At 41.3% G+C, this 25205-nt stretch overlaps 1 protein-coding gene across 4 annotated transcripts in view; it reads left to right on the top strand.

The window, feature by feature from the left end:
* The window catches only part of LOC142140996 (mitochondrial ornithine transporter 1-like), a 32403-nt gene that overhangs the window by 3514 nt on the left and 3684 nt on the right, over positions 1 to 25205 (top strand). For 2 of the 4 annotated variants that reach the window (XM_075199045.1, XM_075199044.1), the window contains exon 2: positions 22870 to 22973. In XM_075199045.1, the coding sequence (XP_075055146.1) occupies positions 22919 to 22973 (55 nt within the window). In that variant the 5' untranslated portion in view covers positions 22870 to 22918. Of the gene's footprint in view, positions 1 to 3639; positions 3734 to 22869; positions 22974 to 25205 lie in introns of those variants that run through there. The other 2 variants (XM_075199043.1, XM_075199046.1) reach the window with 2 other exon arrangements.

Raw genomic sequence — 25205 nt, forward strand, 5'->3', positions numbered from 1 at the left:
TGAAAGGAAATATCTGATTGGTTGTTATTTGTTACAGCACCTTTTTATGCCCAATTACCTGTAGCACCTTTTTTCCATAAGTGTCCCCATCTGTATGAGGAGCACAGTGTCTGACAGCGGTACTGGAGTATATAGGGCTGGATAGTATTTGCTCACTCCCCTGTCCCTTTATGTATCTAGCTGTTGGTCATCATTTTCCATGCTCTTCCTTCTGCAGCCTCTATAAGGTAAGCAGCAGTGGCGTCTGGCTGCTGCAGGTCTGGCGGCATTGGGAACAGTGCGCATTGTGCAGGGTATGGTCTCAGATGGACTATGTGTAATCCTGTATTTTGAGCAGTATTCTATATATTTCTTATCATTGGTAATGAGGGTATGTGGTTTTGTGGACTATAGTTGTGTGTAAGAAACATGGGAAATGTCAGCAGAAAATAAACTATAATAGGATCTAAATTCAGTCTGATCTTTGTACTTACTAATAACTGTAATCATTAAAAGGAAATGTACAGGGCTCACCTGTGTCCCAGTTTTCCTAAGAGAATCAGCGTTTTGCACTGAAAATCTGCAAATGTGCTGCTTTACACTGTTGCTCAGTAGTATAGTAAGTAATTATGTATTAAAACAGAATCATTAAATCAAGTTCAATAAACATGTAACTATGTTGACTGTGGTAGTCTTCTTTATGTTCAGGTGCACATGCTCTGAGGCAACACCCCTAGCAAATGTAAAAATTATAGTAATTATGATATAGTAGTAAGGGCAGCACTTCTGCCTCACAGCTCTGGGGTCATGAGTTCAATTCCCGACCATGGCCTTATCTGTGTGGAGTTTGTATGTTCTCCCCGTGTTTGCATGGGTTTCCTCCGGGAGCTCCGGTTTCCTCCCACACTCCATAAACATACTGGTAGGTTAATTGGCTGCTATCAAAAAATTTTACCCTAGTATTTTTGCAAGCACAGCTTTGACACTGTGGACCAATAGGAAAACACTTCCTATTGGTCTGTGGGCTCACATTCCCTTGTGGCAGACATATTTGTACTGATAACGCTATTAATCAGCCGAATATGTAGGCGGCTGTAGCTTTGCAATGCTACAGCACTGGGAAAAACAGAAGATGGGGTCTCTCCGAACAGAAACAGTTGTGAGTTATTTACTACCAAATGTGCAGTAACGCAAAACAATTATACAGCAATTACCTTTTATTGATTTATTGCAAGTTAGACAATGATAGCAGATGTTTGCTTGGTTGCTATGTGATTTTGGGCATTTGCTACTTTGCACCATACTTATTAACCTATATTTATATAGCACCAACATATATGCAGCGCTTTACAGAGAATCAGTTCCTGCCTCAGTTGCGCTGAAGCTCAGGGCTGGTGGAGTGGAGATCATTTAGCAGTGTGTATGACGTGCACAGAAAAGGCTTCAGCCATTTTTAAATGTCTTGATTTATTGAAATAGACTGGTGGGACGGGTAATGAATATCAGGTTTCCAAATTGCCACTGATGTAGCCTGCAATAAAGACTAAATAAGAAACCAATAAAGCAATAATAAAAAAATAGTATATTATTTTCAAACTTAATCGAATTTAATATTCAAAACGCAAAAAAATTATCAACATTTGCAGCTCCAACACTGAGCTTCCTGATAAACTCAACCTTGAACTAGATAAGAAAATATGAGCACAGAATATAGATCAAACAAAAAATTATGTAAAAGATGAAATATAAAAATGACAAAATATTGCTAAAAAATATATATAGTGCACTTATATCCAAAACACATATATTGTATTCAAGTATGTGTAAGCAGAGGAAGGAACTCCATGCTGAAAGCCTAAGATAGTAGCTCGCAAAAGGTCACACTATATTCTGAATAGGTTTCATCCTGTTATTTTGGGTGTGGATTCCCTCATGACAAAGGTAACTTTTTTGTTAATTAATTCTAGCACACTCACGTTGTGTCTCTTCTATCATATATCAAGGACACAACACAATTTTTGAGCTGATGCAAACTGTCGCATAGAAAGATCATTAATTTTTTTCTGACTTGTGAAGTTGAGTCCTTGTATTCGAATATTCCTCATGAAAAGTGTACAACATTGTTAATATGTTTTTGTGACAAGATTCAACTTTGAGAGAGATACAATGTGAGTTCCTTTTGACATCTATTAGTTTTATTTTATCTCACAACTATTTTCTGTTTGACTCGACATACTATTTATAGGTGTTGGGTACTGCCATGGGTACTACATTAATCCCTAGGTTTGCCAACTTATACATGGGCCATTTCAAACAAGATTATATTCGGATTTGCCTATTTATGGCGAGCATAGTGCTCTATGGAGGACTTGTGTCTCGTTATACCGTGAGAGGTGAAACAAAGGGGTGGGCAAGAGTAGGCCGAGTGTGTGTTCACGTACTTCTGACACAATTTAGAAGGAGCATCTTTTGTGGGGCTTGTGCATCTATATGCAATGATGATGATGATGATGACTATCAGCTGCACAACTGCAGGAACGAAGATTCCCTTTTTTTATTGAAAACAACATATGCTTGTATTTAAATTACAATAATTTTTACTTTTCATTTGTGTTTGTATTTAATTATATTTTATATTGAAAATTAGACCTTTGGATTTTTTAATAACTATCCAGATACTATTCTCTCTTGTGTATATAACACTTCATTATCTTATTATATTGTATACAAATAGGGCAATGTGATTTTAATATTTACTTACACTGTGGCAGTACATCTCTATGTTATCTTTCACTTTATATACCGTAATTCCCCATGTATAAGACGCACCTTTTTCCCAAACAATTTGGGTCTAAAACCCGGGTGCATCTTATACAGGAGTGGCGGGGATGCAGGGGGAGGGGCAGCGTTACAGTTGCAGTGGGGGGGCAGCATTACAGTGGCAGCATGGGGGATGGAGGGGGAGCAAGGCAGTGTTACAGTGGCAGCATGGGGGGATCCAGGAGGAGGGGGACAGGCACAGTGGCAGCGAGGGGATCCAGGAGGAGGGGGCCAGCGGTATGCACACATCCAGAAGGAGGGGAACAGAGGTACAGTGGCAGCGGGGGGGGAGGGGGGGCATTGCAGGGAAAGTGTGCTGCCCGGCTGCTCTGATCACAAGAGCAGCCGGGCATTACACTCTCCCTGCCTTTTTTGACAGCTGCCGTAATATTTTTTTTTAAAAAAATTCGGACCCAAAATTAAGGTGTGTCTTATACATGGGAGCACCTTATACATGGGGAAATACGGTACATCATCTCTATGCTACTGTGGGGTGTAAATATAAACACTTGTTACTCCTAACATAAATGCTACTGACTGAACATATGCACATAAATACAATTCTTTGCATGTGAATACCTTCTTTCATAAGGCATTTACAGTTCATTACTATGGTTTACCAAGCAAATCATGTCTGATTACATCATATATATATATATATATATATATATATATATACATACTTTTTCAGAAGTCAGCTGTATATGTTTTATACACTTGTCTGTCCAGGCAGTCCAAAAAAGTGAGGCTCTAGAAAAACACGCGCAGAATGAATTGTGAAAGGGTCACAATGGAATATGTAAACAGACGGGGAAATTGTCATTTCAGTGAAAGGGATTAGGACACAGAACAAATAGACAGATTGTGCATATCTATGTCCTGTCATTTCATGTCACACAAAGCTGAAAACTGCCTGAGGAGTAACCAGAAAACAGTGAGTCTGTGACTTTCCTTTTCCCATTATACTAAGCAGTCTGCTTTTCTGTAATTTGTACCACATTCTTTATCATAAAGATTGTAGTATATAATACATATTTATTACAAATGCTTTATATAACTGCCAACATTTTACAATAGATTCCAGGAACACTTTGCTGCTATTCCGCTGCATCTCAGCACGCCATGACCTGTCTCGGTGGACGTTAGAGTACCACTATCCACATCAGTTCACCTTTAATTTATATAGTCATAATAACATTGAGACTTATTTAGAGTTTGACGTACAGTATGTCTGTTAAGTAGACTCGCACTGTGCATCTTAGAAGACTTGAGGTTAGATTTACTAAACTGCGGGTATGAAAAAGTGAAGATGTTGTCTATAGTAACCAATCAGATTCTAGTTATCATTTATTTAGTACATTCTACAAAATGACAGCTAGAATCTGATTGGTTGCTATAGGCAACATCTCCACTTTTCAAACCCACAGTTTAGTAAATATACCCCATGGTGTGAGGAGCATAATATAAGATCTATAAAAAGTGTTCAGTGCGGCATGGTACTGCATGGTAAAGAATCATGACTCTTGCAGTTGGTGATTATACCTAAAACATAACTGGAGTGGAACCATTGCTGAGCACCACAAAGGGCCGATCACAGGGGCCCCTTAACAGCATTACAGGCCCCTGGGAAAAGCAGTGCACTAGGGAACTACCTACACAACCACTCACAGGAATAAAACAAAGTAAAAGAAAACCGAATAGAAGACACTGTCGTGTCATAGCCTATAAACTTCATTGCGCTCCATTCCATTTTTTCATTATTTCCGTTTAGTAGGTAGCAGGGGAAGGCTACGGACAAAAACACTAGAACAACTTTAATATAGCTTTACGACTTCAAAAAATGATGTGTGTTGATTTTGTCTTGCTTATGTACAAATAGTAGGTGTACGTAGTTTTTTCGTCAAGGTCAAGATATGTATTCGCAACAGCAAGATCGCATGTACAGAAAACAGCTGATACTGAGGTGGTTAGTCCACCTAAACGTTTTAATAAAGAGAGTTTGAGGGCTTTGAATAAATCTTCCGGGATAATATACTGAACAGTTGGCAAGTTTATGCTTGTGGTGCCCCCAGGCAACTGCCCAGCATGCTCATGCGTTAAGTTGGCTCTGGCCGATGGTAGTTTTAATCTTTCACTGTTTCTAGCCATTGCACTTTAAGTCAGCTGTCCTTCCACTGCACAACCCACACCTTGGGACTAATGCGGAGTTAGCTGCTCCCCAAATTGCAGGTGCAAATTGCGTTCATTAAAAAAGCTGCAATTGCTGGCAGTTCTGTATCTATCGCAAGATATGTGCATGTCTGCACCCAATATGTACATGGTTCACTCCAGGTATACGTCACACACTCTTATGCCCATGTTTATAACTATTTGCTTTGTTGCAAAATACAAATTTGCTATTAGGCATCAATAAAAATTCAAAAACCTCTCTTATACCGGAGAAACAACTCGCTATCTCTTCTACATCAAATAATAAAACATAACATGCACACAAAGGCATCAGCGGAGCATTCGCAAATAGCCAATCACAGGAGGTTCCCTATTGCTGGCGACCAACATCATCATCCGCTATCTGACACTCTACACAAGCTGGCGTAGCACTCACTCTACATCAGGCCTCTGTGTTCATCATTCCCTTTCTCCCGTAATTTGACCATTGAGTAGGCCCCTTTTCTACTTTTTAAGTTTTGCATTGATATGGAATGTCTGTTCACTATGTATTTTAATTGTAGAGACCCTTGTACAATGTTAGGGTTGTAGAAATAGTGTATACTAATAATTATTTACTGAAATTGGTGTAGGAAAATTCAACTGTTAAAACTATGGAGAATATATATATGCCCTTATATAGTAAGGGCAGTCAAGATATGGAATTCATTGCCAGGGAAGGTCGTGATGGCAAATTCAATAGATATGTTTAAGAAAGGGTTAGACAAATTTTTAGCGGAAAAGTGTATCCAGGGATACAACCGTTAATTAAAATGAAGGATAATAGTGGATATAGGGTAAAAATAGCACTAAAATATTGAGTCTGGGGGGATTTTCACAATTGAAACAGATTGGCGGTTGCTTACTCTGGATCAATTTCAAATATAAGAGCGGGATCGCAGGAGATCCAAAATAGGTTGAACTTAAAGGACTGGTGTCTTTTTTCAACCTCATCAACTTTGTTACTATGTTTCTATATAGACCTTGCATTGGTTAAGATGGGATGTTATTACAGGGTCAGGGCTTCTAGCTACCAATGATGTAACTGTCATTTATTATTAAGTACTGAAAGTTACGTTCAGTAATAAAAGCCCAACAAATATGGCATACTTCCCAAATGTCCTGATTTAGGCAGGACAGTCCTGGTTTGAGGTGTCTATCCGCCATCCAACTGTTGGAATATTGGGAGGTATAACCCATTCACGGTTACTCTGCACAGTAATGCATTGGATGTTGGATATTTTAGTGGAGATGAACCTACATTGTGCACACTATGGCTCTATTGCTGGAATTCAAAAGTTGTGAGATATGAATATAGGAACAGATAAAATGTGATGTCTGATTGGTTGATATAAGTTACCACATATCATTTCTCTTTGCAACATGTTATTAAATAAAGATTAACAACTTCTGAGAGCCATATACAGGTCCGTGACATTGCTGGCAGTCCCCTCACTTGACATCTGACTCCGTCAGTGCCAGGGCAGAATGTATTACACAATTACCTGAGATGCACTGTTTCACAATATTGATTGTTTCCATATATATCATTTGACAAGCAGGTGACTTAGATCACTTCAATAATAAAATATAATCTACTTCTAGTCACCATGCAGAAAAATAATATATTTTTTGTAAAAGATTCCATAATTTATCATACAACAGTAGCACTGGGAATGTGTATAGGCTGCTCCGCAGAGGAGCACAGTATCTAGTTCTCTACGGTGTCAGTGCTTATTATATACATTTTCAGAGATCGATGTGTGTGTGTGTGTGTGTGTGTGTCTTTGTGTGTGTGTGTGTGTGTGTGTGTGTGTGTCTGTGTGAATATGCGGTTTTGAAATGTGCATTAGAGGATCCTGTCTGGATTGAGCAAGACTCCATTTAATTCATGATCCTAAGATAGAAGAAAACAGAAGAGTGGTTGCATTTACAGCAGGTCCTCTAGCTTTAATTTTTTTTGCACCAGGCACTAATAAGCAAAAATACAAAAAACAAAACAGGTTACTTGGGAGAAACACTTTTATTCAGCACTTATGCCCTATCCCGGTCAGGCTTCCTTCAACCCACACAGCAGTAAAACCCAGTCGTCTTGTGTAGAGGAAGCCAACTTGGAAGCGATCACTCTAATCTGACTGCTAGACTCAGATTCCAAGTCAACTGCACTATTCTCATTATACAAATATCTCAAGGTTTAATGTGCTTAAGAAATATGTACATATAGATTATATTTTAGGTTTACTAGCCCTTTAAGGAATGTATTACATAATATATGATAATAATACATGGCATTACGAACTGCAAAAACAAATTGGATGCATGAACTTCTCATTCCATATGGATACGACAATCTTACTTCATCAATTTCTAAGGAACCTCACATAACTGCTCTGTGCTGTTGGGAGACCCAACTCCTTCCACTATCAATCTTAGCCTGTGTAAACTGAACAGACCATATACCTCCTAATATGTATGAATTTGTAGTCGGCTAGAGTACGCTTCTTGACGATACGTGCATAAGAAGGTGGCACATGCCACATCTCATGGGGGCATGTTCAGCACTTCATCAACGCTGGGCCTCCCCTACTCTAATAACACCCCTTCAATGACGTACACACATGTCGCTAAAGGGGCATCACTTGGGCACATATCCAGGCTCGGACTGGCCTGCAGGGCAGCAGGACTATCCACCGGTAGGCCCCGCCACATTATAGCTACGCCCCCTCTGTTGTTAGGGAGGAGCTAAGAAAACAGCTGACTCCCAACTTGCATACAATTCATCTTTTGGACATACGCGAGAACAGGAAGGGACAGATGCGTTCCACAGTGGAACGCAGGCACCTTCCTCTCCAACAGTAACAAGCACGGACCACGGGAAACATCCTCTGATTTCAGCACACTGGGTACCCGGCCACCATCTCTATATACATCGAAACTGCAAGTAAACAAAGTTAAATTTGAAAGCATCGCAGCAATAACCATGTGATATATGTGGACAGTGATCTGAATATTTATATTGCACTAGCAGAGACTTAAAGAAATACCAATTCCCATCTACTGGACTTGTATGCTATGAACATTATTTTATTGAGATATCAGTGACTGTGTTATATCTGGATCAATGCAGCATTTATACCCACTGCCATTTGCCTCCCAGTAGCTAGACTAGTCCAGGTCTATATACCTAGGTTTGTCTGATTTTTTTATGTATGTTCAATTGATGCCATACCATATGTATGTATATAGAAATCAATGCCTCATAATATAAATACTGTGGTTTAATTGGAGTATTTTATTTGTCTATATTAATGTATTTTTATTAGGGATGTGCACCGGCGACTTTTGAGGTCTCGTGTTTTGTGTTTTGGATCCAGATTTTCTCGATGTTTTGGGTTCGGATATGTTTCGCAAAACACCTGCCGAAAGGTTTTGGTTCGGATTTAAGGTTTTGGATTCGGATTTTATTTTAAAAAAAACTAAAAAGTGTAAAAATCAAGTTTTTGGGCTTATTTTCACTCCTACGCTATTATTAACCTCAATAACATTCAATAACAATCATTTCCACTAATTTAAAGGCTATTCTGAACACCTAACACCTCACAATATTTATTTATTTTTAGTACAAAACGTTGCAACGAGGTATCTTTCTGGACTGCGTAGAGGAGTGTTCCCCACAATATAATTAAAAACCCATCAACTGGTCTGAATTACACCCAAAAATAGTATCTGGACTGCGTAGAGGACTGGCCACTGGCCACCACAATACAATATATAGAAAACCTTCAACAGGTCTGCATTACACCCAAAAATAGTATCTGGACTGCATAGAGTAGTGGGCACTGGGCACCACAATAAAAAATATATAGAAAACCTTCAACAGGTCTGCATTACACCCAAAAATAGTATCTGGACTGCGTAGAGGACTGGCCACTGGCCACCACAATATAATATATAGAAAACCTTCATCAGGTCTGAATTACACCCAAAAATAGTATCTGGACTGCGTAGAGTAGTGGGCACTGGGCACCACAATAAAATATATAGAAAACCTTCAACAGGTCTGAATTACACCCAAAAATAGTATCTGGACTGCGTAGAGTAGTGGGCACTGGGCACCACAATAAAATATATAGAAAACCTTCAACAGGTCTGAATTACACCCAAAAGTAGTATCTGGACTGCGTAGAGTAGTGGGCACTGGGCACCAAAATAAAATATATAGAAAACCTTCAACAGGTCTGCATTACACCCAAAAATAGTATCTGGACTGCGTAGAGTAGTGGGCACTGGGCACCACAATATAATATATAGAAAACCTTCAACAGGTCTGAATTACACCCAAAAATAGTATCTGGACTGCGTAGAGTAGTGGGCACTGGGCACCACAATAACAAATATATAGAAAACCTTCAACAGGTCTGAATTACACCCAAAAATAGTATCTGGACTGCGTAGAGGACTGGCCACTGGCCACCACAATATAATATATAGAAAACCTTCAACAGGTCTGCATTACACCCAAAAATAGTATCTGGACTGCGTAGAGGACTGGCCACTGGCCACCACAATATATTATATAGAAAACATTCAACAGGTCTGAATTACACCCAAAAATAGTATCTGGACTGCGTAGTGTAGTGGGCACTGGGCACCACAATAAAATATATAGAAAACCTTCAACAGGTCTGCATTACACTGCACATACGGCTGCTCCTCCATCCTCTCCATCATATACATGTTGGAGTTTCAGCATGTGAAAACCTCTTGTTTTTGATAATGTCAGTGCATTTTGAATATTTTTCAATTTGCCCCACAACACTGAATGTACTTTATCTATAATACGCATCTATCTTTCTTGACTGCGTAGTGTGGTGGCCCCGGTACACAATTTGGTACCGAGGCCCCAATATAATTAAAAAACCCTCCACGGGTCAGAATTCCACCAAAAAAGGGTATGGACTGCGTAGTGTGGTGTGCCCGGAACACAATTTTTTACAGCGCCAACAATATAATTAAAAAATTGGGCATCAACTGTCACCGTTGTTTAATATCTGATACACCTAAATATGGACTGCACAGTTGAGTGGCCCCGGTAGTAAATTTGGTGCCGGGGCCACAATACCTCCTCCAACTTCCAAGTGTAGTGTTTATAAAGACAGACAGCGTCGAAGTGTTATTAGTTGACTTTCTTAACCCTAAAATTGTCCCTGTTGCAAATATTCGTGCAATGGAGAGTTACTTTTTCATTGAAAGACTCAAGCTTTCAAGTGTAGTGTTTATAAAATATAAACAACAATACAGTAGTTTTAGAGCACGTCAATATCTCTTGTTTTAAATTATGACAGGGCATTTTACTTTTGGTTTAATTTCTTGAATTTGTTTAAATTTGGTTTTACTTTTTGAACATGGCAAACGACTGTTGATTGGTCATATAATGCAAAAAAAAAAGTTCCAAGATGGAATTGTCCTTGGGCCCTCACACCCACCCTTATGTTGTTGAAATAGGACATGCACACTTTAACAAACCAATCATTTCAGCGACAGGGCCTACCAAACAACTTTGGCTGAAATGATTGGTTTGTTTGGGCCCCCACACCAAAAAAGCTATTCATCTTTCCCTGTACAGACTAAACAGGCTCTACTGAGGCAAGATGTCGTCCTCATCCTCAACCTCTGATTCCTCCACCCCTACAGTGTGTACTTCCTCCTCATCACACATTATCAATTCGTCTCCGCTGGACTCCACAACCACAGGTCCCTCTGTACTATCTGGAGGGCAGTGCTGTACTTCATTGAGGAATTGATTATTCATTTTTATAAACATCATTTTTTCAACGTTATGAGGAAGCAACCTCCTTCGCCGCTCACTGACCAGGTTCCCCGCTGCACTAAAAACTCTTTCCGAGTACACACTGGAGGGGGGACAACTCAGGTAAAATAGAGCCAGTTTGTACAGGGGCTTCAAAACTAGAGATGGTCACTGACCCCCGTGTTTTGGTTTTGGATTCGGTTTTGGATCTGGATTACCGTCGTGTTTTGGTTTTGGTTTTGGTTTTGCAAAACCGCCATTGCGTGTTTTGGTTTTGGTTTTGGTTTTGTTTGGTTTTGTTTTGCAATTTGTTATAAAAATTACATTTATTGGTGCTAAAATAACATAATTTAGGTATTATTTTGTAGCTACATTATTATTAACCTCAGTAACACTAATTTCCAGTCATTTTTTATTCAATTTTGAACACCTCCTATGTCACAATATGATTTTCATACACTTGAAAAGAAAAATTGCTGCAGTTCTTGCCAGTGATAACAAAAAGGCCATTGTCATGCCTGGGCATAAGACCAAAAATCCACCTCTTAAGTGTGGAATTATTTTTACACGAATCCTGGCAAGAGTTGTCTATCCATTTGTAACATTTTGAAAGCCACACTCAGTAGAGGTAGGGACCTTAACCATCTGGGATCCTCATCCATGTTTCGTCATTTTTCAGCGAGTTATTGGCAAACTGTTGGGAAAATCAGAAACTTTGGTTAAAAAAAAATTAACAACAAGCAATCCAGCATAATCTACCTCCCTTCTCTCATCTACATCCCAGCACCTGCAATCTTCCCCCCCAACAATTGGCAAGTAAACAATCCTCTGCAAGAGGAAGCAAGAATGAAACCTGTCACCCAGTCGCAAAGCGGATCACAGACGCCCTGGGTACTATGCTAGCGTTAGATCTGTGTCCAATGTCCACTATTAATACAGTTGGTTTAAGACATTTAATTGAGGTGTTATGTCCCTGTTAGCAAATGTCATCACTATACCATTTTACTAGAAAAGCTTATTCTCTCCTGTACCGGAAAGTTCCTAAAAATGTCATTATTGGGTGACAAAATGGTATTCTACCCACTGTACACTTAACCACAGATATGTGTACAAGCGGAACTGGGCAAACAAAAGATTATATGACTGTGAAAGCCCACTGGGTTGGTCTTTCGCCTTCCCCAGCATGGACAGCAGCAGCATGTACCCAGGTGCATCACATTTTTGAGAAGTAGGCTACTCTGTGTATCAGCAGCTTCACTAAGAGGCATACAGCTGACAAACTGTTCCAAAAACTAAGGGATGTCATTGAAAGATGGCTAATCCTGCTTGGAGTCTCCTGAGGATATGTCATTTCTGATTACGACCCCAATATTGGTCCAGCATTACAGCGGGGCTGAATTCCATCACATTTCCTGTTTTGCACACACTATCAACTTGGTGTTACAGAACTTTTGAAAAATGACATGCAGGAGATGCTGTTTGTGTCCATAAACATTTAGGGTCAATTTGTGGTTTCTGCAACAGCATGTAGGAGAATACAGCAGCTGCAAGAAGACTAGCATTTGAGGGGAATATACTTTAGTCCAGCGAAGTAGTTACCTGTGAAGAAAGTGCAGACACAGTTAGCTTGAGTCAAGTGATTGCCTTAATAATAGATTTTGAAAAGGTGCTACATAAAATTATAGTGTGCAATAAAACAAAGTAAATGTGCTAACTATATTTTAATTGTAGATGAAATACTTAATTTTCTTTGCAAGGATCCCAGACTTATCAACATCTTGTTGGGACGTCTTCTCCTTCAGTTTCTCTGGCAACTGCTTGTAATAAAAGAAATTGCTTTCCCAAGACACCCAGTGGTGATGCAGATGAGTCCGCTAAACATTTTGATATTTGCTGTGCTGTAAAAGAATTGCCCAAAAACCGTGACAGCTCTGCCCTAAAATCAACTAGTCATTCCCTTTGGAAGGCCATTATCAGCAATTACATCATACTACACAGACTTCTATGATATTGGGATATTGGGATAAATTAGTATTGTTGGAGGAAGATTATCACTAAACCCTGCCACCTCTCCAGTTTCGCAATGAGCTATGGTACAATAAAATGTAACTGCAGATTTAGACCAAGACTGTCAGCCCTATTATTTCTATTTCAGCAATTACAATTAGCAATGGAGCAATGGAGCTCTTCTCTTTGGGTGTTACCTATATAACGCAGCACAATTTGCCTGCAAATTCTACAGACAAGCCTGCTTGTCTTCCTCTCCATCAATGACTCTTAGCAATTGAGCACTCGTCTTTGGGTGTATATTACACCCAAACATTATTAGTGAAAATTATGAAAAATACAGTTTAATCCCTGATAGGCCCTCCACCATCCTTTGCATGTTAATAGTAGGATTGGTTGGAATTATGGTCAAGGTCACACATTTTTTTGACAAATCCTTCAAACCAGCCCAGATGTCAAACTGTTGTGGTCTGCCCCCTGCGTCATCCCTGCTTGTGTTTGGAAAGTGCATATTGGTGCCAGAACCTCACATGCCAGAACTGCTCCCACTGGTGCCACACTGCTGCAGGACTTACACAATCAACCGCATCCTCATCGTCGGATACCCAAATCTCCCCCACATCCTCTTCTAAAGACAAAGTGTCATCCTCACTTGGTGTATCACCGGCTACACTCGGGCTGTTCAGGCACACATCAGCAGAACTGCTGAAAGGGCCCTTCTTTATGGGTAGACTAACAGAATGGTCACGATTAGACATCCCACTGTTGGATGGACTCTCCACAGGGATTGTTGTCATTTGTGAATCAGAGCAAATATTCTCCTGTAATGCCTCACTGTTATCTTGCAGCTCGGCTTTGACGCGTAACAGTAGTTGTGCACCAATTGTAGGCTGGGTAACTTTTTGGGATCTGCCACTAATAGCCAAAGGTGAAGGCCTCATTCTCTCTTTGCCACTGCGTGTGTAGAATGGCATGCTTGCAATTTTTTTTTTATCGTCACTTAACTTTTGCTCAGTTACACTTCTTTTTCGCTTCAATACAGTAAAATTTTTTGGGGTTTTTGTTTTTTGCACTAATTTGAAAACACTCTGTTGTTTGACATCGCCTTGGCCAGATGACGTACTGGGAACACTAACATCAGGACTGGTGACAGAACCTGGTTGCTCATTTAGATCATATGTGGACTGCTTTGAATCCATTCTGAGCGCAAACCACTGGGGAGTGCTAAAAATTATTTAGTAGATTCTGCTGACAGTTATGACTTTTGACAGCCAGAAATATTAATGCACAATTAGGGAGGACACCCCAAAAACACTGAGGTGTGCTACAAATTATTTAGTAGATACTGCTGACAGATATGACTTTTGACAGCCAGAAATATTAATGCACAATTAGGGAGGACACCCCAAAAACACTGAGGAGTGCTAAAAATTATTGAGTAGATACTGCTGACAGATATGACTTTTGACAGCCAGAAATATTAATGCACAATTAGGGAGGACACCCCAAAAACACTGAGGAGTGCTAAAAATTATTGAGTAGATACTGCTGACAGATATGACTTTTGACAGCCAGAAATATTAATGCACAATTAGGGAGGACACCCCAAAAACACTGAGGAGTGCTAAAAATTATTGAGTAGATACTGCTGACAGATATGACTTTTGACAGCCAGAAATATTAATGCACAATTAGGGAGGACACCCCAAAAACACTGAGGTGTGCTACAAATTATTGAGTAGATACTGCTGACAGATATGACTTTTGACAGCCAGAAATATTAATGCACAATTAGGGAGGACACCCCAAAAACACTGAGGAGTGCTAAAAATTATTGAGTAGATACTGCTGACAGATATGACTTTTGACAGCCAGAAATATTAATGCACAATTAGGGAGGACACCCCAAAAACACTGAGGAGTGCTAAAAATTATTGAGTAGATACTGCTGACAGATATGACTTTTGACAGCCAGAAATATTAATGCACAATTAGGGAGGACACCCCAAAAACACTGAGGAGTGCTAAAAATTATTGAGTAGATACTGCTGACAGATATGACTTTTGACAGCCAGAAATATTAATGCACAATTAGGGAGGACACCCCAAAAACACTGAGGAGTGCTAAAAATTATTGAGTAGATACTGCTGACAGATATGACTTTTGACAGCCAGAAATATTAATGCACAATTAGGGAGGACACCCCAAAAACACTGAGGAGTGCTAAAAATTATTGAGTAGATACTGCTGACAGATATGACTTTTGACAGCCAGAAATATTAATGCACAATTAGGGAGGACACCCCAAAAACACTGAGGTGTGCTACAAATTATTTAGTAGATACTGCTGACAGATATGACTTTTGACAGCCAGAAATATTAATGCACAATTATGGGGGACACCCCAAAAGCGCTGGGGAGTGCCAAATATGAAGAAAAAATAATAAACCTCTATCCTCCTCTCTGCACTAGCGATTTTGGTTAGAGCAATTGCAAGAACAATATGGTATTCTCTGTCCCTGCTCTAATTAGCCTATGACTACACCCTGCTCTCTCCCTCTGTCAAATGGCGATGGATTGCTGTGGAGGCGTGTATTTATAAAGTTGAAGTATCGCGAGAACCGAGTCCCGAGATCCGACGACGTCACAATGACGTTCGGCCTCGATTTGGATTCGGAATGGGCGGGAGAGTACCGAGCTGCTCAGCTCGGTACTCGGATACCCAAAGTTCGGGTGGGTTCGGTTCTCGGAGAACCGGACCCGCCCATCTCTATTCAAAACTGCCTTTTTTTCCTGCCAGTAACAATATGGACTGTCTGACATGTCTACTTGGATGGTGTCAGCAAAGTAATCATCCACAATTTTTTCTATTGTGACAGCATCCAATGCAGCGAGAGTAGACATGTCTGCAATGGTTGGCAGGTCCTTCAGTCCGGACCAGATGTTATCAGCATCCCCGCCAGCGCCTCTTTTAGGAAAACTGAGCTTTTTCCTCGCAGCCATAGATGTGGAAGAAAATGAGGGTAGAGCTGTTGGCATGTCACGGTCCTCTTCAGAGGACAATCTCCTGACCAGCAGGTCTTTGCACCGCTGTAGACTTGTGTCCGCCGGAAACAGAGACACAACATACGCTTTAAACCGAGGATCGAGCACGGTGGCCAGAATGTATTCCTCTGACTTTAAAAGAGTGACCACCCTCGGATCCTGGCAAAGTGTACGAAGGGCTACATCCACAAGAGCTACATGCTTGGTGTAATCACAATGGCTTACCAGCTCCTCCCTCACTTTCTCCAGCTGCTTCTGCAACAGCCTGATCAGGGGAATGACCTGACTCAAGCTGGCAGTGTCGGAACTGACTTCTCGTGTGGCAAGTTCAAATGGCTGCAGAACCTTGCACAACACGTAAATTAGTCTCCACTGCGCTTGACTGAGGCGCATCCCCACTCCTTTGCCTATGTCGTAGGTGGCTGTGTAGGCCTGAATGGCCTTTTGCTGCTCCTCCATCCTCTGCAGCATATAGAGGGTGGAGTTCCAGCGCGTCACAACCTCTTGTTTGAGGTGATGGCAGGGCAGGTTCATGCTTTTTTGATGTGCCTCTAGTCTGCGGTAGGCACTGGCTGAATGCCGAAAGTGTCCAGCAATTTTGCGCGCCACCGCAAGCATCTCCTGCACACCCCTGTCACTCTTGAGGTAATGCTGCACCACCAAATTAATGGTGTGGGCAAAACATGGGACGTGCTGGAAATTGCCCATATTTAATGCCCGCACAATGTTACTGGCATTGTCTGACACCACAAATCCCCATGAGAGTCTAAGTGGGGTAAGCCACTGGGAGATAATTTCCCTCAGTTTCTCTAATATGTTGTCAGCGTTGTGCCTCTTATTAAAGCCTGTAATACACAATGTTGCCTGCCTTTGCACGAGCAGCCATTTTGTAGATGCTGCTACTGATGCAGCTGTTGCTGTTGCTGCGGAAGGGGATGCATCTACCCAGTGGGCTGTCACAGTCATATAGTCCTTCGTTTGCCCAGAACCACTTGTCCACATGTCCATGGTTAAGTGGACAGTGGGTACAACCGCATTTTTTAGAGCATTGAGGACACTTGATCGTACTTCTCTGTACATTTTTGGTATTGCCTGCCTAGTGAAGTGGAATCTCGACGGGATTTGGTACCGGGGACACAAAACCTCCATCAACCCTCTAAATCCCACTCCACTGATGGCGGACACCGGGCGCACGTCTAACACCAACATTGCAGTTACAGCCGCAGTTATACGCTTTGCAATAGGGTGACTACTATCGTATTTTGTGGTCATGGCAAACGACTGTTGGACGGTCAATTGTTTTGTGAAAGACTTAGCGGTCTTACGACTTCCCCTCTGGGAAGATGACCGACTAACAGCAGCAACAGCAGCAGTGGCAGTAGTAGGCGTACCGCTGCAGGATTCCTCGGATGAATCCCGTATTGAGGAGGACTCAGTCTGGCTGCTGACTTGGGCTGCAGGACTGAATCTGATGGAGATTGTGGAGGAAGTTGACGAGGAGGGTGTTGCTGGTGTGTATCCAACTGGACCACGGGGTTTAGGTGTCCCTGTACCGATGAGGGTCCTAGCCCCAGTTCCTGAACTAACTACTGAACTATGAAGGTTTTTCAGGTGACGTATAAGGGAGGATGTTCCTAGGTGGGCAAGATCCTTACCCCTGCTTATTTGAGATTTACATAAGCTACATATGGCCATACATTGGTTGTCTGGATTTGGATAAAAATAACTCCAGACCGAAGAGGTGCATTTTTTGGTCTTCTGACCAGGCATGACGTTGGGCTTTTTCATCCCATGGACATCAGCTGTTTCCCCCCCTGGTGACTCATTTACAATAACCACATCACCATCCTCATCATCAAGTTCCTCCACAGCGCCAGCTACATCATCAATAGGCTCCTCCCGAGCCACCTCTTCCCGTACAGTGATGGGAAGGTCAGGCTTGACAACCACCAACACCCTTGGACTCGCCTTGGGGATTTGTGATAATTTCTCTTTAGAAGGCAGAGTTGTTTGCTGTTTTGTTGCTGACAGCATAACTCTCTTCAATTTTTTGTAGGGGGGGGAGGAGGAGGAGGGCTAAGATCCGTGGGTGAAGCTGAACCACTAGTCATGAACACGGGCCAGGGCCTAAGCCGTTCCTTGCCACTCCGTGTCGTAAATTGCATATTGGCAACTTTACGTTTCTCCTCAGATGATTTTAAGTTTCTCTTTTTGCTACTTTTTCTTAACTTGGGCTTTTTGGATTTTACATGCCCGGTACTACGAGATTGGGCATCGGGCTTGGAAGACGACGTTGATGGCATTTCATCGTCTATGTCATGACTAGTGGCAGCAGCTTCAGCATTAGGAGGAAGTGGGTCTTGATCTTTCCCTACTTTATCCTCCAAACTTTTGGTCTCCATTATATGTAGCACAAGATACTGCAGAATGTGTGAACTTGGTAATATTGCAGTACCAATGGGCTTATACTGCTGGATTGGTTTTGCAAATTTGGTTATAATTATTTATTTTTAGAACTTTTTTTTTAGAACTTTTTTTTTATTTTTTAAAAACTTGGGAATAATGGGGAAATAACTATGCCCTTAGAAGCACAGAGCACAGGACACACCACCACTGGACTGAACAGGACACAGCACAGGACCCAGCAGCACTACTCAACTCAGCAGCACAGAGCACAGGACACAGCACCACTGGACTGATACTGCAGAATGTGTGAACTTTGTAATATTGCAGTACCACTGGACTTTTACTGCTGAATGTGTGAACTTGGTAATATTGCAGTACCAATGGGCTTATACTGCAGGATTGGTTGTGCAAATTTTGTTGTAATTAAAAAAAAATTAATAAGTTTTTTGTATTTTTTTAAATAACTTTTTTTATTTTTTTAAACACTTGGGAATATTGGGGAAATAACTATGCCCTTAGAAGCACAGAGCACAGGACACAGCACCACTGGACTGAACAGGACACAGCACAGGACCCAGCAGCACCACTGACCTCAGAAGGACAGAGCACAGGACACAGCACCACTGGACTGAGCACAGCACAGCACAGCACAGCACAGAACTGAACTGAACAGAACTGAACAACACGAGATATAGCAGGACAGAGGACCACCTAACACACCCTCCCTCTACCCTGATCAATGCCCGAGTGAAGATGGCGGCGACTAGCGGGGAATTTATAGGATCCGAGTATCGCGACATCCGACAACGGGATTATGAGTCAGAGCCTCAGTTTCAGATTTGAATTTGGCGCCAATACCCGGATCTGTCTCGGATCCGACTCGGATCGTCAGCGTTCGGGTGGGCTCGGATTTCATAAATCCGAGTGCGCTCATCTCTAATTTTTATGTATTTTAACCAGGATTCAATAAATTGTGATAAAACTAACATTAAATGTTATCCCACTAATTGAACCGAGCCTCTTGCTCACAGCCTAATACAAGATATAGAAAAATACGAATTGTATTCAAGATAAAAGAATACAAATTTTATTATTAGCATTACACTTGGAATAATACATAAGTCAATGAGCGCTTAACTTTCAGTATATTATTAGTTCGTAGAGAGGGATAACCTGTGTTAATGCTGCTCTTGCAACAGTAGGGGTAGAGCGCAACTTCCCCCCCCTGTTTTTGCCAAACACTCCCGTTAAGCACACTACCACACAGGTGCAGAGAGTCGTGTCTGGGCTCTCTGAACCTGCGCGGTAGTGTGTTTTTCACTTTGAGCAGGGCAGATGAGAGTAGGAGTTCCGGATATCCAACCACCCTAAGGAGCATGAGCAGGTTAGTAACTAAGTGCGCAGTCAGCCTGTCATTTTAAAAGAGAAGGATGAGCACACTACATTCTTTATATACTACATTATGGTGCTAGCTGTCCTTCGTGGGCTGACCACTCTCCCTTTAGTGTCTGGTCTCGCCTCTATGATGGCTGGCCACACCCCCTCTGGTGGGCCCCTAGCGTTGCAGTCCCCCGGTGGGCCCTTCATGCCCCAGTCCGACACTGCACATATCTCCCAGCTATCCCCATTCAGGGACAGTTGGGAGGCATGAGATCATGCATTGATGCATATCAAATCAGATCAGGGCAGTTTGGTATGTATAAGTAAAGCTGTATCTTGTATGGTCTATGGATGCCTCACAATGCTGGGGTCATGAGTTTGATTCCCAACCAGGGCCCTATTTCTGTAGTTTGTGAGTTCTTCCTGTGTTTTCACTGGTTTCCTTCCAGACTCCAAAAAACATACGTGTGTGTGTGTGTGTGTGTGTGTGTGTGTGTGTGTGTGTGTTTTAGGGAATTTAGACTGTATATAAATAAACAATAACTATAATATAAATAACATGACTTTGCTATGATTTATTGTCTAGATTAGTGGCTGAAGTAGGTTGGTATACAGGGGTATGCTATACATATTCCGTTTCTCCTACTCCTACATTGTAAAACTATCAAATCCTATTCACTCACATTTTCCATACAACCACTTTTAAATTTCCACTTCAACCACTGATCTAGATTATATATGCAATATATATATATATATTTTCCTGGGCTCATCAATTGGATTAGAATATAGATGAGCCTATAAATGCTAAGTATATACCTTTTTGAGGAGATCTCCAAAATTGGCCATGTCTTAGGGGCGTGGCCACGCTAAATCATCATCATCACCATTTATTTATATAGCGACACTAATTCCGCAGCGCTGTACAGAGAACTCACTCACATCAGTCCCTGCCCCATTGGAGCTTACAGTCTAAATTCCCTAATATAGACACACACACACACACACACAGACAGACACTGACTATGGTCAATTTGTAAGCAGCCAATTAACCTTCCAGTATATTTTTGAAGTGTGGAAGGAAACCGGAGCACCGGGAGGAAACCCACGCAAACACGGGGAGAACATACAAACTCCTCACAGATAAGTCCATGGTCGGGAATTGAACTCATGACCCCGGTGCTGTAAGGCAGAAGTGCTAACCACTTAGCCACCGTAAATGCATGATTAGGCAACATCGCCTACTATACAATACCAATTTTGGCCTATTATAGCAGGGTGTGGGCCAGTATGCCGTGATTAGCCCCTCTTCCACCCTCTTTATCAACAAAGCGCGCAGGATTCGGGAGGTTGTCCTGTTCTCCCGGGAGTCCAGGAGAGCTCCCAAAAATTCAGGAGTCTTCCAGACATTTCGGAAGAGTAGGCAACTATGATGAATAGCTGTATCTAAAGCAGAAAACTAGAAATAGTGCTCCATAATGCTGTCTTACAAATGTAACAAGTTGTAGACAGGCAAGTATGTCTATAAATGTAATGCACTGTGCAATCTAGACAAACGTACGACAGCAAACAGCCCCAACATGACCTGACCACTAAACATATTTTCATTGGAACGTCTGTGGCTTATTTCTATAGTACTTTTAACCATTGTACAGGTAAAGAACAGATTATGAAAGGACTTTTAGCAAAAATACTATGCAATGCAACATCTCAAGGGACAGATTTTTAAAAGCTTAGAACCAATCATGTCAAGCATTACTGTAATTTTCATATAAGGTCCAAACAGAGTGGTGGGGGTTTATGAGCAAAATATTTTTTTACTATTAATGCCTATGCTTTGAGTAATGACAGGATGATGTCTGGAATCAATCCCCCACTGACCTCTCACTGGTCGTTTTGCATCCTTACAATATACATTCTTACCTCATTCTTTGGTCCTGGCTTCCCCATTTCCTCCACTCTCATTCGTCTTACAAAGGTGTTTCTGCCTTTCTGGCTTAGAACACACAGTTTACTTGTCAGCCAGGTAAAGCCTTATCTTTTATTGTGCTGTGTTATCGAGATATCTGACTTCTGAGATTGACTTCTCCCTAAGAAAAAGCAGCAATAAGACCATTGCACTTTTGTATTTATTGAACATTCTATGCATTGGATAGTTTGTTTTACTTTATGGAAGACTGTGAACTGTTCAGTTGGGACATTTCATTTCTGACATCATTGGTACACAGTGCCTTTTTTGTCATTGAACTCACCAGAACTGACCTGCGGCAGCTTTTTTTAATAGATTTTCCAAGTTTTAAAAGTAACTTTTAAACATTTGATGATTGGTCCACATGGACGTGAATCTCGCTGTCGAGTGTAGCATGTTGGCACCAAAAAGGGTAAAACGGTGCATGCGCGCTGGTTGTGTGTCGAGTTCTATGCATGCGTACATCGTCTGCGCTGGTTGTAATGGCGCTGTTTGGCTTGTGGCACTGCTCAGCTTCTAATTGGTCGTGTGGTCGCACACTGAGTTCTTATTGCGGGCTGCGACCGTTATGTTTCGTTACACAACTGACGTCTTTATCTTATACCGATGGTGACGTGTAACCCATTAAGGCGCCAGTGGCTGAGACTTAAAATCACTCATGTTAATATGTGTCACAATGAGAAGCGATCATAAGCATACTTCTATATTTAGTCTGATGAAATTGTTCCACAAAATGAAATAGGCAAGTATAAATGGAGTTGTATGTTTGGACCTTCCACCACTTGGTAAGAATTATTTTTGGAAAGGTGTGTAAACACTTACAGTAAATAGTAAATTATTTTATAATAAACTTATGCTTTGGAATTTACTGCTTTTCTATTTGCATTACATGTACATTATATATGGATATGTTAGGATGAAATACCCTCCATCCCCACTCACCAGAGAAATTTACAAGCTTATCCCTGAATCTGCCCATCAGTGCTCCTAGATGAAGTTGTCCACTGACCTTCAACCTCATTTCACCTACCTGCAGATACTTACACTATTTTATCTACCTTATGTCTATACCTACGTAATGTCACATCATCCATTATTACGGATGTCATCAGTTCCATTGACTTAGGACAAGATAAGATTTAAATACAGATCTAACAACAATTTTTATATATATATATATATATATATATATATATACTATTACTTATTCAAATTTATAATGACTAATAAACATTTTTCTTTTAGGGTTATACATTGATCCCTATGAAGACAGACAAGAGTTCAGCGAATAAATATGAAAACAAATAATAGCATCCAAGCGGCCATTGACCTGACGGCTGGAGCTGCAGGTAATGATGTATTTTGCGCTGATACATTATTCTCTGCTTCTCCATTATAATAGAGTCTTTACCCTTGTGTCAAACACTTACTTGTCTACAGAGCTAATCTTACAGCTGCCACCACTTGCCCAATCAGCTCCTCTGGAATTCTTTCAACCCTTTACTTTCAAATTCTTCCGGGTATTAGTCTGGGCAGTGTTCACTACTGGGAGAGGGTATGTTTCAAATGGTGAAATGATATGTCTAATTGTTGGGTAAAGGAAAACCCTATGTTTAGGTGGAGTTTCCCATTAATAATGTCAGCATTGGAGAACAGTGTTCACAATTAAAACATGTGTCAGTGTAAATGAAGGCTGTCATAGGTGACCTGTAGTGCACTCATGACCACAGTGCCCATGAACACCGCCCCTTTCTACACTTCTGCACCTTGGGACAAGAGGGGAGGGAGGCTTGGGGGGGCAGCCTAGTGTTTCAGAGGGGAAAGAGTGTTAAGGGGCAGCTTACCCCTTTAGAAGTGATGTGCACACCCCTAGTGGTGTGAGTACACCCCGTTTTGAGTGAGCGCTAAATTTGTCCTGACTACCCCAGGACAATGTTGAAGGTATGCCTTCAGTAATCATGACATGAATCTGATTCTAGTGAAATATTGTCAGCTAAGAATCCTACATTGTAACCATGCAATTACAAGGGGATGATAAGCACAAGAGACATATAGAATATTATGAAAAGGTATGTAAATTGATTAATTCTAAAAAACATTTTAAATATGATCAATGATTCATCTCAGCATGTTCAAGGTGTTCAATAAATACATGTGATTTCATTATCTATATGTGATGAATACTACCTCAACATGTAAAAGAGGATTTTTATACTTGCAATAAATCCGTTTCTCTGATTCCATCTGGGGGACACTGCTACCATGGGTTCTATGAGGGGAGCGTGAAGTTGGCATTTAACTAGTTAACTTGTTTAATGTATCAATGCTGACATACCCCTCCCCTCTGCAACCACCTATAGCTTCAGTTTAATTATAAAGCCCTAAGGAAGATAGGCCAAACAACCAAAGAACATACAGCAGAAGAGCAGAAGGGAGGGAACGCAGTGTCCCCCACATGTAATCAGAGAAACACATTCATCTTAAGTATAAAAATCCTCTTTTCTCTTTCATCCTATCTGGAGGACACTGCTACCATTGGGATGTTCTAAAATAGCCCCCCTAAGTGTGGGACCGCTCTGACAGCCCGACACGTAGAACACTACGCCCAAAAATGACGTCTGTAGATGCAAAGACATGGAATTGATAGAATTTTGTGAAAGTATGGACCGAGGACCAGGTGGCTGGTCTGCAAAGCTGCTCTGCTTTCTCGCTGCTCAAGACTCCCCCACTGAATGGGTGGAATGGGCAGTAAATCATTTCATTCTCCTCTTCCCCCCTCTCCGTCTCTGCCTCTGTTCTCCCCATTCCCTCTTCCTACTATTGCGTCTTGTCCGTCCTACCCTCCCCTTAGATTGTACGCTCCTCCGAGCAGGGTCTCCTCTCCTTCTGTTCTCCACCACCCTAACTCTGCTCTTCAGCTCCTTGTCTCTACCACGAGGTCCTCCTGCCCTTTTACCCTTCTCTCTACCCCGCTTGGGGCTCTCACCTCTCATCTAGTTGTACATTGAGCTTCGGAGTTACTGTGCTTTTTGTTAACTGTACCGTGCTGTCTCACCCTGTATCGTGTTTCTGTCTGTCCCTGTACGGCACTACGGATAGCTAGAGGCGCCCTATAAATAAAAAATAATAATAATAATAAATCGACCTGGCACAAGTCGGTTAGCACTGACGTAAGCCTGCCTAATGGTTCCCGTATTCCATCTTGCAATGGATTGTTTTGAGGCTGGCCATCCTCGTTTATGTGAATCAAAAATGATAAATAAAGAATCTGTGCGCCGAATAAATTCGGAGAGCCCTGACCACATCCAAACACTCCATTGAATTTTGTCCAGAAGACGATGCCACCGACTTTAAAACTGGAACCACAATCTCTTGGTTCATGTAAAATGCAGAAACCACCTTCGGTACAAACTAAGGGATTGTCCGTAGAACTGCTCTGTCCTCGTGAGAAACCAAATATCACGATAAGAAAGGGTTCCTAACTCTGACGCTCTACGAGCCGATGCAATCGCCAGAAGGAACGATACTTTCCACGTTAAGAACCTTAAATCTGCTGAATGTAATGGTTCCAAGGAGACACC

Source organism: Mixophyes fleayi, chromosome 2, assembly GCF_038048845.1.
Source record: "Mixophyes fleayi isolate aMixFle1 chromosome 2, aMixFle1.hap1, whole genome shotgun sequence".
In the NCBI taxonomy this organism is placed as follows: domain Eukaryota; kingdom Metazoa; phylum Chordata; class Amphibia; order Anura; family Limnodynastidae; genus Mixophyes; species Mixophyes fleayi.